At 39.6% G+C, this 14069-nt stretch overlaps 1 protein-coding gene across 3 annotated transcripts in view; it reads right to left on the bottom strand.

The window, feature by feature from the left end:
* The window catches only part of ELMO1 (engulfment and cell motility 1), a 421610-nt gene that overhangs the window by 260072 nt on the left and 147469 nt on the right, over positions 1-14069 (bottom strand). For all 3 annotated transcript variants that reach the window (XM_048839200.2, XM_048839201.2, XM_075125620.1), the window contains one exon: positions 1674-1773. In XM_048839200.2, coding sequence (XP_048695157.1) covers positions 1674-1773 — 100 coding nt within the window. The remainder of the gene's footprint in view (positions 1-1673; positions 1774-14069) is intronic.

Below are 14069 nucleotides of genomic sequence, written 5' to 3'. Positions count from 1 at the left end.
GATAAGATATTAATTTTATTTGGTTGACAAGGAAGCATTTGTGGGCTTTGTACTCATTTGTTAGTGGGCTCTTCTGAACACACAGCCGTGCTGTACTTGATCATGTCTTATAGAAGTCTGTTACAAAACAGTTGCATTCTATTCTCCATAGTAGAAAAATGTAAAATAAAACTACCAAACCTGTAAGATATTTTTAAAAATGAAAAAGATATGTAGTAAGACATATTCAATAACTGTTCTGATCAGTTTGGAAATCTGTCTGTAAATATCTACATCCCAGACATTTAAATAGGACACTCCACCCCTGCTCAGAAGTGACACTATCAGGTGATGAGTGACAGAAATTCTGTTTTGGGTTAGCCATGTAAGCCAACTGACTTTAATGAAGTTACATGAGTGCAAAAGAGCAGACGTTGGAGCCCATATTTTTAAAAATCAAATGTCTTGACTGCTCACAAACAACAGCTTTGATTATGAAAACTGATTTTTTAAAATCTAGCTCTCTTTTCACTGTTCTGCTTATTTCCTATTTTTGAATCTTTCAGCTTGGACAGTGAAACTAAATTGGTCAGTTTCACTTCAGCAATAGTCATTTTCTAACCAAATTTAGATAGCAGACACTGCAGGAAAATGTCTTTAAGAAAGAAAGAAAAGTTTCCATGAGATATTTTAATATTATTGCTACAGTTATTATTTTGTGAAAATATTACTATTCATTTTTAGACTTCTTATAAGATTATTTTGCATCAAGTTTGTCCCAGTAGTGTCTTTTTCATGAGACAATGTCATCTTAACAAAAACAGCTCTATTCTCTGGTTTTTTTAAGGTGTTACTATTTTTAGTAACACATACAATTACTATAAATGAAAAAGATTAGAGGGGAAAAACACACTTTTTTCAGTTTGTTTAATTTGTGCATTTAGCAGTACTTTTGTATAATCAGTGTCACTGTTTCTATTATATCAGCAGGTTTTCCGGTTTGTGTGGGGAGAGAAAAACCATTTAAAACAAGAAAATTTGATTAGAAAACAAGAGAAATTAGCAGGGTGACACAAGAGCAGGTGTAGGTCCCAAAACTACTTTTAACTCACTTTAGAGAGATAAGGTGGATGAGGTAATATCTTTTATTGTATAAATGCTGTTGGAGAAAAAGCCAAGCTTTCCAGTTACAAAGCATTCTTCAGAGTCCCTTCATTTCAGTGTACAATACAACCAAACAAAAAAGGAAACATTCTGTCATTGCTCTTGGTTCAAGCCAAAGCAAGGCCCTGGCTTAAGTTTAAACTTTAGCTTTAGCTTACACTAAGTTGACATAAGGTACAATTAAGCCAGAGTGAGTGTCCACATAAGGGACAAATTTAACTAAAATCAGTTTCTAAACCAATAGAATTTTGTCATGTGCTTAAGAAATGCACCACAGACTTGATCCTGTTCCACTGAAGTCAACAACAGTGAGATTTCAGTAGAAGTAGATTCAGGCTTCACAACAACAAAAAAATTAGTCTGAAACAGCCCTCATCCACGACCCCCCCCCCCCACACACACACACTTTCAGATACATATTTTGCTGAGTTAATTACTACCTACCTGAATAAGAACATTTCTCTCCAAATGCTTAAAACCTAGACACACAAACTGACATTAAGAACATATACTGCAGAGTAGAAATTTACCTTTTTAATGAATGCCACAGAGAATGTATCCCATGATACAATCCCATGATCCATCAGTTCAACAAATGCAGTCAGTGTAAAGGACAACATATCTCCAAAGCTGGAAGAGACAGGAGTCATAACAACAGTTACCAGTAATACAGCAGGGCAATGATAAAGGGAACAGTGGCAGGAAGCTCTTAGAAAGGCAAGACAACAAAGCCAGAGACCTGTTAAGAGGCAAAAGCAGAGCAAAAGAGGCCGTGCAACAAAGATACTCCAAAACACGTTAGCATTGGCATCAAAGACTATCTTCTGGAAGAGACCAACTCGCATTTGTGAGAAAACTTCATGCAAAGCCCAAGAAAATCACCAAGTGCAGATTAAACCTCTCTTTTAGTTCACATTTTTAGAGCTGAGGGAGGAAATCAAGCTGAGTCCTCCTTTAGCAAATGAAGTGGACACTCCCATTTGAATGTCATCTTGCTTTTTTTCCCAATGTGTCAGGTGTGTTCACAGAAAGTTAGTGAATTGTTAATTCCTTCTCTTCACAGGAGATAAATAGACGAAGTATTTAGAAAGAGACTACCTGTGTTGTGCAACAACTTTTCCAATAATTAATGTTTAAAATCTATTTACAGAAGGAAGTCACTATTTAAGTTGCTTATAGGCAAAATTCTACCACCCTTACTCCTGCTGAGTAGCACCTCAAGAGTTGTCCACTGAAAAGTTGCACCAATTTAACTGAAGATGCAATTTAAAACAGATTTAATGAAACCAGAGCAAAAGGCTATGTGGACATTTGTCAACTGCATTAATATCAATCTAATTTATATAATTCAGTGTAAGTCAATTAGGAACAGGGTTAAACTTAACCCAAATACCAGACTCAGACTAAAATAAGAGTATCTACACAGAATTTTGTCCCATTTAACTTTCAATTTAAATAATTTAAGTTAAGCCAGTTAACTTGTGTGCAGTCAAGGCCTTGGTGCATCAGCAGCCCTATTGGTTTCAGAGGGGCCATTCAGAGAGTAAGGGACTACTCAGCATGAGTAGTAGTGACAGAACTAGGTCCTACAGGAGGTGACATGATCCTTCAAGGTACTGAGCACTCTGCCACTGATCCAGCAACATACTGAAGCATGTGATTAACTTAAAGCACAAGAGCACTCCCATTGACTTCAGTGTGACTTCTCAAGCCCTAAAAGTTAAGCACATACCTAAGTACTTTGCTGGATTAGGCCAACATGGTCAGCACCATTCAGAAATGAGCCCAGTGTCCTGGTGGCAGTTAAGGAAACTTTGATTCATAATCCTTACAGGTATATTTGTTTTGTTTTACAAATCCTGCACCAACAAAGACAAATTGGTTAACATCTGCTCAAAAGGGAGGATTAACTCGAGACAGAGGAATGAGACAAAGTCTATAGGAAGGATCACTGTTGCAACTTGCACTCATTGTTTACGGGAAAAATTGGGGACTTCCTTGTTAATCTAGCATTAAGTGGTATTTTAACTTATCCAAAAATATAAAACTTCTATCTTTATTACAGCCTTTGGTTGAAATATTTGAAGGATACTAGTTTTTAGGTCCATCTTGCATCTCTTAGATGCGCTTGCTTTGGACAACTTTTTGTCCTGTTAAATATTAAGTGCTTTTTCAGAGCTGGGGGACTTCACCTACACAATTAGAGGAAGAGCATAGCTCCATTGGTCTAAACATAAATGGCTCCATCCTATTGCAGTGACATTGTAAAATTAAAGAAATATCTTACAACTTCTTAGTTTTGTGAACAAGCAATATTGTAAATACTATTTAAAGGTGGAAACCAATGCAGAGTTCAGGTAATCATCTGTGAAGGGAAGTATTTTGGAATCCCTTACATTCCCAAGGCCTGGTCTACACTTAAAATTTAGGTTGACATAGCTGAGTCAGTCAGCAGTGCCCAATGTAATTATGCTGACTTAACACCCAGTGTAGACACATTCTTCCATCAACCTAGCTACTGCTGCTCGGGGTAGGTGGTGTTCTTACACTGATGGAAAACCCCTTCCATCAGTATAGGCTGTGTTTAGACTAGAAGGTTATGCTGGCATAGCTACAGCAATCTACTATAAGTGATTAGTAAATCTAGGCTACATTAAATGTAAAGGCCTTTGCCGTAAGAAAATATAAAAAGATTGTATCCTTCTGTTGCTTCTTTTTGTTGTATAAATAAATTCTGGTAGATTTTTGACACAGAAAAACATATAGGCAATTTTCTGATTCCTTTTTATTGCAGAAATCCACATCTTACCTACCCTGGGAGACTCTATAGCAGTTGGAGAGATAGTGAAATTTAAACATCACAAAAAAGTGGAAGATGAACAATTGAGAAGGGATTTTTAGGTCACTCTGTTTAAAGTCTTTGGGGTTTGGTTTGGTTTTGGTTTGTCTGTTTGCTTGCTTGCTTTTGGTAACACTTACTCAATGCCAATGCCTAAATGGTACTTGGGAGAAAGATACCGTTGTTAAAGATTCACTACACCTGCCTCTCCAATTAAGGTGTGAGCTCTTGTAATACACATCTCCAAGAGCTCCAAGAAGTCCTCCACTAAATCACAGATCAGATTTGACATTTCTGAGTTAAAAAAAGCAAGCAAAGTTCATATTAAGCATAATAGCTTCATTTAGCTTAAAACTAAACCAATTTAATGACACCCTAATGAGTGTTTGCACAGGGGTTTAATATAATTTAACTAATCCACTTTAAATTCACACCTTTAGTTAATTTGGGTTAGCTTTCCTGAGTCCAAGCTCAGGTGGCTACCCCAAGCCACCGCCTGTACTGCAACATCTACATTGCTATTTTTAGCATGCTAGCTCAAGCTGAGCTAGTGCAAGTCTGTCTACCTGAGCTGGGAAGCACGCCTCCCAGCTGTAGTACTCACATACCCTAAGAGGGAAACCCTCTAGCCGAATCCAATGCCAGCTGCACCTGCGTGAGCGGTGGAAGGGACAAGATTTGGCCTCCAAAATGAAAAACAAACAGTGCTTCATGTAATAAGTCTGCATTCCTCTGATACTTTGTAAGTTAAAGCTAACACTTGTTAACTACAAAATTCTCATCTTGACCCACCAGGTGTCACTATAGCACTTCAAATAATTAGTAGAGAGAGCAAAATGAGCTATAATGTTGGGACTAAGCAAGTAGAAATTAAAAATAAAATCCATGTCCACATAAACATACATCAGTAGGAGCATAATATTATTGAAATATCGAACAGCCACTGGTAAGCTTAACAGAGGAACATCAGAAATAGCACAGCCAAGCAATGAAAGCCATCCCAAGAATAATTAATTGGCAAGTTAAGATTTGAGCAGTGTATTAAAGCCTGGATCAGGATTCACTTTATTTTTTTTTTTTTAGTTTACAAAAAATGGTTAACCTTTGTAGGTGGAATTAACAAACTCCCAAGCAAAATATAAACGTAGTTTTGTTACTTTATACTAATACTTTCACATAGACATACACACTCATACCATTAAGAGAGGCAGATAGTATAATGGCTGCAAGAAACTTCATGGAAATCCAGGTTTGTCCATATCAGTAATCCAAGAAAATAAATAGCATATGCCATCTAATACAAAATCTCATCCCACCAGTGTTTCATTCATATTGAATCAGTAGGAAGAAGGATCTTTTTCTATACACATTTGTACCAAGATCTTTCATTTTACATCTCATGAGGCACAACCAACCCATAAACACCAGACCCTTTCAGCCTTTGCAAAATGATTTAACAATCTGGTGTTAATTCCTGATGAAGATGCTGTTAGCGTATGCCACCACAATAAGGATGACACACATTTTGTTTAACGACCAAAGACAAAGGTAAATGTAATCTCCTATCCTGCTAACACTGAGATTTTAATGAAGACTGAGATGAACAAAATTAAACCACTCTGCTGATTTATTTTGTATTTATTCTATATCCATTCTGAACTTTGATCTTCGCCACCTAAGTCCCAGCATGTGATGCACCTATAGGTCCCTTACTGAAAAGTCAGTCACTCATCTCTTCAAAACTATATTATTTGAGACTTTTTTTTTTGTGTGCATATCAGACCAAAATCTGTGAATCACTTCACTTTCCTGAAAATTTACTGCATTCTCATGCTTATGAAACTGACGAAACAATAGGAGGTATTTGGTTTTTCCTGCAAGAAAATGAAAGGAATGTTTCCCTCGTTTTTCTCCACACGCTCATGTTACTATTATGTCTACATTAGAGAAACAACTCTGGGCAAAAACATTAGTTACAATGTATCACTCTTCACACATGTATACATGATGTGCCTGAGATTGTTAAAGCTGTCTAAGGAATTTGGATTTCCAATTAAAATAAATTAAAATTAATGGGAATTGGACATCTAACCCCCTTCACCCCAACCCCCACCCCCAAGCAGCTCTACATTCACATACATACACACTGGAACAACATATTCCCATCAGGCATGATAATGCTGTGATGGAAAGCTACTGAGATCTTTTGATGACTCTTTAAACTAAGGACTTGCCTATACTTCAAACACTACAGCATCACAGCTGCAGCCACCTACATCAATGGGAGGGATTCTGCCAATGGTGTAAGTAATCCACCTCCCTGGGAGGTGGTAGCTAAATTGACAGAAGAATTGTTCAGTCACCATAGCGCTGTCTACATTGGGGGTTAGGTTGGCTTAACTACATCACTCAGGTGTGAATTTTTTCACAGCCCCGAGCGATGTAGATGAGTCAACCTAACTCTTTAGCATAGACCAGGCCTTGTGACTCAAAGTGTTTTTGCTATCATGTGGACACAAAAATAGGATTATAATTCCCGGGTGGGGATGTATCAAGAGTCATATGATATGTGGTAAAAGATACATGGACAGGATTGGACAATAACTGTTAATTGTCACTAGTGGCTAGGATATCAGCTCACCAAATTTAGTGGCTGGGGGAAATTCACTTCAATTCTAGAAGGGGTGGATAGAAGCACAAAGGCACCTGGGAAGGATGGAAGGCTGCAGGGACAATAATTGCTGTAACTCAAGAGGAGGCCAGGGGAGGGAAGCAAATCCATGACTCAAAAGCCAAGGGAAGAAAGGTGCTAATTTCAAGCCCTGTATAAAGTACTTGTGCTTACAGTGGAGTACTGAGCAGCTCAGGAAGTGTCAGTCTTATCTGCACAGATCATGAGCCTGATTCTGTGCTGCCTTGCACCTTGTGTAAATCATTCTCAAAGTGAACATAAACTGCTACCAAATGAGACTGATAGCCCTTCGCACTGCCACATTGCGCAGGTGAGAACTACTAAACAAGGTGTGAGGCAGTTGCCACGCGTTTTCTAGGTAATATAACAGGCGTTGCCAAACTGTGGCTCATGAGCTGCATGCAGATCTTTTACAGTTAAAATGCAGCTCCTGGAGCCACCCATACACACCCCATTCTCTGCCTACAAAACTGAGGTTCGGAGCTTCTGACCTGCGGTGGAGTGGTGGGACTAGGGGCTTAATGGCTTTAGCCCCATGGATGGGCAATGGGGCAGAAGCCCCGCACTCTGGCAGGCCCCTTCCGCGGCGCAGGTTGTGCATGTCACAGGAATCAAACTTCTGAAGATTATTGTATACGGCTTGGAGGTTCGGTAAGTTTGGCCACTCGTGTAATATAACAGTATATCTAATTGTGTAATAACAATGCTGCAGTTATCACAAATCATATTTTTGTGCCCACCAAGTACCAGTGTAACAGTACTTTGGGTCCAACTTCTCAAGCTTTCAGTACAAAGGATTAGCCATTATTCTACCAACGTTAACTCACCTGCATCTTCGAAAAAAGTATTACTTGTTAACTCAGCTAGGCTTGCGTCTTACCTCTCCATTATAGCCTGAGGGCTTGTCTATACTTGGAAGTTAATGTAGATTAAGGAAGAGTGAATGTAAAGCACAACAGCTATTCCTGAACAACTCAATGTGTAGACACTCATTCTGGAATAAAAGAAAAGGAGTACTTGTGGCACCTTAGAGACTAACCAATTTATTTGAGCATGAGCTTTTGTGAGCTACAGCTCACTTCATCGGATGCATACCGTGGAAACTGCAGCAGACTTTATATACACACAGAGATCATGAAAAAATACCTCCTCCCACCCCACTCTCCTGCTGGTAATAGCTTATCTAAACGTGTGGGGGGGGGGGGGGCGGAGGGTGAGAAAACCTGGATTTGTGCTGGAAATGGCCCAACTTGATGATCACTTTAGATAAGCTATTACCAGCAGGAGAGTGGGGTAGGAGGAGGTATTGTTTCATGGTCTCTGTGTGTATATACTGTCTTCTGCAGTTTCCACGGTATGCATCCGATGAAGACAGTATATATACACAGAGACCATGAAACAATACCTCCTCCTACCCCACTCTCCTGCTGGTAATAGCTTATCTAAAGTGATCATCAAGTTGGGCCATTTCCAGCACAAATCCAGGTTTTCTCACCCTCCGCCCCCCCCCCCCACACGTTTAGATAAGCTATTACCAGCAGGAGAGTGGGGTGGGAGGAGGTATTTTTTCATGATCTCTGTGTGTATATAAAGTCTGCTGCAGTTTCCACGGTATGCATCCGATGAAGTGAGCTGTAGCTCACGAAAGCTCATGCTCAAATAAATTGGTTAGTCTCTAAGGTGCCACAAGTGCTCCTTTTCTTTTTGCGAATACAGACTAACACGGCTGTTCCTCTGAAACCTGTCATTCTGGAATAAGACATTGTCTAGATTACCAATGCGTTGCTGCGATAGCTATACCAGTGGAGCCTCCTAATGTAGGGCATGGCTACACTTGCAAGTCAGAGTGCATTAAATCAGCCCTGGGCACCCTAACTCCTGAGGTGTCCACACTGGCAAGGCACGTAGAGCGCCTAGACTCTGCAGCTGGAGCGCTCCTGGTAATCCACCTCCACGAGAAGCATAGAGCTTGCTGCGCCCTGGCTGAAATGTGTCAGTGTGGACAACGTGTTGCATTACTGTGCTGTGATTGGCCTCCAGAAACATCCCATAATCCCTTGAAGTCAAGTGCCCACTCTGGTCATTGTTTTGAACTCGGCTGCAGGCATGCGGATATTCCCTTTCAAAGCTCCGTTTCCGACAGGCGGCAGGCTTATCTGCTCCGGGACACAAAGCAAACCTTTACTGTGGAATGCTCCTGCTGCAAAGGCAGGCGTGTGTATGTGTGGGTGTGTATGTGTGCGCGCATATGCACAAGGGGCAGGGGCTGATGTCAGGGTTTCCCCCTTCCCCCTGCCATTGTCAGAACTTACAAGACAGCATGCTGACACGCTCTGCCCCCCAAAACATAGTCTCTCCCCCCACATACACACAACACACTCCCTGTCACACTCCCCCCCCTCCCCCATATTCGAAAAGCACGCTGCAGCCACTTGCACACTGGGAGAGCTACCACAATGCACTGCTCTCTGTGGCGTTGCAAGAGCTGCTAATGTGGCCGGGCCACTGCGCTTGCAGCGGACAGTGTGAACACATGGCAGCGCTTTCCCTGCTGCTGTCTCCGAGGGCTGGTTTAACGCCTGGCGCTCTACATCTGCAAGTGTCGCCATAGCCGTAGACACAGCTTACACCAAGCAAAGGAGTTGTGCTACCAGCATAGCTAAACCACTTGCACAAGCGATATTCCGTTATGTCGACAGAAGCCCTCCTCTGTCGGCACAGCTGGATCTCTGCTGGAGCTTTTGTCAGCGTAGCTATCACTTAGGTGACAACCCTGACCAACATAGCAACACAGGACAACAAAACTTTGTCATGTAGATCTAGCCTAAAGGTATGTCTACACTACCTTCTGGATCGGCAGGCAGCAACTGATCCAGCTGGGGGGGTTGATTTATCGCGTCTAGTCTAGACGCGATAAATCAATCCCCGATAAATCAATTTATCAATCCCCGATAAATCAATGCTCTCCTGTTGGCTCCTGTACTCCACCACCGCGAGAGGCGCAGGCAGCAGTCGACTCACCACAGTGAAGGCACCACAGTAAGTCGATCTAAGTATGGCAACTTCAGCTACGTGCGTAACATAGATCGATTCCCCTCCCCAGTGTAGACCAGGGCTAAGAGTTCCTTGTTCTGGTTTAGCATAATCTGCTTTGTGGATGCGATTCAGGAGCTATTCAGGAACAGGAATAACTTCATGGGTAGACAAGCCCTCACCCCATTGCTCTAGGGCCAGCAATTTGAGTGCAATCCAATATTTTACTCAAAAGCATTGGTAAACAGGTTTTGAAAATAAAATAAAGGCAGTCAATAGGACAAAAGGGACATAGATTCTCCTTCAGAGCATAAAATTGTTATACAAACCTCACAGGGCAACAGATCAAGGTTTAATAGTGTCACCTTTCCTACAATGGTGTGTACAAGTGACTGTCGGCAACAAAATGAGGTAGCAGCACTTTCTGAAATAGCAACTCAACTTGTTCAGCAAAAATGACTCACCCTTTTTTAATATTAGTTTTTGCTTCTCTGAAGTAACTAGTCACAGAAACAGGAAGGGGAGGCTGCGTGTGACACAAGGAGACTCATTCTTTTCAAAACTTTGGGCTCTAGGATTTTTAACTCATGATCCATTGGATCTTTCCATATCAGTCTGCTACCTAAATGAAAACTGCAGCAAGGAATACTTTAGACAACTACACAAATATTTACTCATTAAGATTATATACATATATATATATTGTACATTAAAAATGAAATAGGAAAACAAGTCCCAGAAATATCTATCCCTCTTATAGTGAATGGTTCTGGTGCTTAAGAGCTGACATACAGAGACAAATCCTGTTCTTTACTGGAATTAGAAAAATGTTCCCTAGGATAACTGTATCAATGTATTTTACACCGATGCAAGCTCATGTAGATACACTGTGCTGATATAAGGTGGGGCTTATGCTGGTGTGACTTAAATATGTAAATTATCTGAGTAAGCCACACTGGCATAGGCCCCTCTTTGCACTGGTGCAGCATATCTACATTAGAGATTTGCACTGATGTCAAACTCAATGCAGTTACACCTGTATGAATTTCTCCAGTGTAGCCAAGACTTTCCTTCCACACATTAATGGGACTACTAGATGAGTAAAGCTCATCTACATTACAGATATAACGAGTCAGCAGACCAGGTTGCAATATAGTTAAAAGTCCAGGGCAGTGCTTTAGCCCTGCTAGAGGGACATGTTTAGAAGCTGGGACAATCACATAAGCTAATGCAGAGAAGCCCAGTGGTGAACAAAATTTAGACCTTTACCAATACTTCATCAAAATAAGGTTTCAGAGTAACAGCCGTGTTAGTCTGTCTTTGCAAAAAGAAAAGGAGTACTTCTGGCACCTTAGAGACTAACCAATTTATTTGAGCATGAGCTTTTGTGAGCTTCATCGGATGCTCACGAAAGCTCATGCTCAAATAAATTTGGTTAGTCTCTAAGGTGCCACAAGTACTCCTTTTCTTTTTTCATCAAAATAGATGACCTGCTGGGAAATAGAATGAGGCACAGGGAGTGGAACTACTCCTTTATGAATGCAGCAGCAGCATTTACTCTCATACAAGTGAGAGCCACAAAACATCCCCCTGCATGAGACACATCATGCCTCAGTATGGTTGTGGCTCATGGAATTTTAAGGCCTTCTCACATTTCATCTGCTTCATTCTAGAATCTAGTTTTCATGTTAAGAATCAAGGCATTTTGTACTAGAATGAGACATAAGATCTTTACATTGTTACATGGTTTATTTTCTTTAAAATATTTTAATTAGCAATGATTCACCCATGGATGTATTAGAAGTTTCTTTACAGCAGCTTTGACACCATGATTTACCATCATTCCAATGGTAAGCTGCATTTCCTGTGTGATAAACTACACCAAACTGTCAAGGTGGCACATCCATGACTAAGTGATTGATTAGACTTTTGTTTGGTTGTTTAACTATATTTAACATTTTAATTTTGTAGCCCAATATAATGATTACAATACATTTTATGGCCACGATTCAGCAAAGTATGTAAGCACGTGCTTAACTTTAAACTAGAGCTGTCAAGTGATTTAAAAAAATGATTGCTACTAATTGTGCGATTTAAAAAAATTAATCACGATTAATCAAGCTGTTAAACCATTTATTTAAATATTTTTTGATGTTTTCTACATTTTCAAATATATTGATTTCAACTACAATACAGAATACAAAGTCTAAAGTGCTCACTTAATATTTATTTTTGATTACAAATATTTGCAATGTAAAAAACAAAAGAAATAGTATTTTTCAATTCACCTAATACAAGTACTGTAGTGCAATCTCTTTATCATAAAGTTGAAAATACAAATGTTGAATTATGTACAAAAAATAACTGCATTCAAAAATAAAATAATGTAAAACTTTAGAGCCTACAAGTCCATTCAGTCCTACTTCTTGTTCAGCCAATCACTCAGGACAAAAGTTTGGTTACAATTTGCAGGAGATAATGCTGCCTGCTTTTGTTTACAATGTCACCTAAAAGTGAGAAAAGGCGTTTGCATGGCATTGTTGTAGCTGGCGTCGCAAGATGTTTACATGTCAGATGCACTAAAGTATCATATGTCCCTTCATGCTTCCACCACCATTCCAGAGGACGTGTGTCCATGAGGATGACGGGTTCTACTTGATAACGATTCAAAGCAGCGTAGACCAATGCATGTTCATTTTCAACATCTGAGTCAGATGCCACCAGCAGAAGGTTGATTTTCTTTTTTGGTGGTTTGGGTTCTGTAGTTTCCGTATCGGAGTGTTGCTCTTTTAAGACTTCTGAAAGCATGCTCCACACCTCGTCTCTCTCAGATTTTGGAAGGCACTTCAGATTCTTAAACCTTGGGTGGAGTGCTGTAGCTATTTTTTAGAAATCTCACATTGGTACCTTCTTTGTGTTTTGTCAAATCTACAGTGAAACTGTTCTTAAAACAAACATGTGCTGGGTCATCATCCGAGACTGCTATAACATGAAATATATGGCAGAATGTGGGTAAAACAGAGCAGGGAACATACAATTCTCCCCCAAGGAGTTGAGTCACAAATTTAATTAAGGTTTCAGAGTAACAGCCATGTTAGTCTGTATCCGCAAAAAGAAAAGGAGTACTTGTGGCACCTTAGAGACTAACCAATTTATTTGAGCATAAGCTTTCGTGAGCTACAGCTCACTTCATCGGATGCATACTGTGGAAACTGCAGAAGACATTATATACACAGAGACCATGAAACAATACCTCCTCCCACCCCACTCTCCTGCTGGTAATAGCTTATCTAAAGTGATCACTCTCCTTACAATGTGTATGATAATCAAGTTGGGCCATTTCCAGCACAAATCCAACACATTATTTTTTCAATGAGCATCATCAGCATGGAAGCGTGTCCTCTGGAATGGTGGCTGAAGCATGAAGGGGCATACGAATGTTTAGCATATCCGGCACGTAAATACCTTGCAACACTGCCTACAAAAGTGCCATACAAATGCCTGTTCTCACTTTCTGGTGACATTGTAAATAAGAAGCAGGCAGCATTATCTCCCGTGAATTTAAACAAACTTGTTTCTCTTAGCAATTGGCTGAACAAGAAGTAGGATAGAGTGGACTTGTAGGCGCTAAAGTTTTACATTGTTTTGTTTTTGAGTGCAGTTATGTAACAAAAAAAAATCTACATTTGTAAGTTACACTTTCATGATAAAGAGATTGCACTACAGTACTTGTATGAGGTGAACTGAAAAATACTATTTCTTTTGTTTTTTACAGTGCAAATATTTGTAATCAAAATAATAATATAAAGTGAGCACTGTACACTTTTTGTATTCTGTGTTGTAATAAAAATCAATATATTTGAAAATGCAGAAAAAACATCCAAAATATTTGATAGTTTTCACTTGGCATTCTATTGTTTAACAGTGCGATTAATCACGATTAATTTTTTTAATCATGATTAATTTTTTTTGAGTTAATTACGTGAGTTAACTGCGATTAATTGACAGCCCTACTTTAAACACAGACAGTCCCATTTGAAGTATTGAGACAACACATGTGATTACGATAAGCATTTAACCAGGGCCTATATTATGTTACAGTTTTCCTTTAAGCTGTTATCAAAATCCCACTGGTTTTATCATGACTTGAGACGACCAGAAATTCAAATTGGTATGATTATCAATCTTAATTTCCACCGACATGAAAAAGCAAAAGCACTCACTGACTATTAATAATCACACAAGCCACAGACTTAAAAAGAACAAAAAGGAAGTTGCTTGCTCAAATTAAACCAGTCTTGCTGTAGGAAACTGTGAGAGCCCCCTCGCCACAGATTTAGTAGTTATAGAAAAGAAGCATCC

The sequence above is a fragment of the Caretta caretta genome, chromosome 2, assembly GCF_965140235.1.
Source record: "Caretta caretta isolate rCarCar2 chromosome 2, rCarCar1.hap1, whole genome shotgun sequence".
Lineage (NCBI taxonomy): Eukaryota > Metazoa > Chordata > Testudines > Cheloniidae > Caretta > Caretta caretta.
The sequence above is the reverse complement of the archived record's forward strand: the minus strand, read 5'-3'. Positions and strand labels throughout refer to the sequence as shown.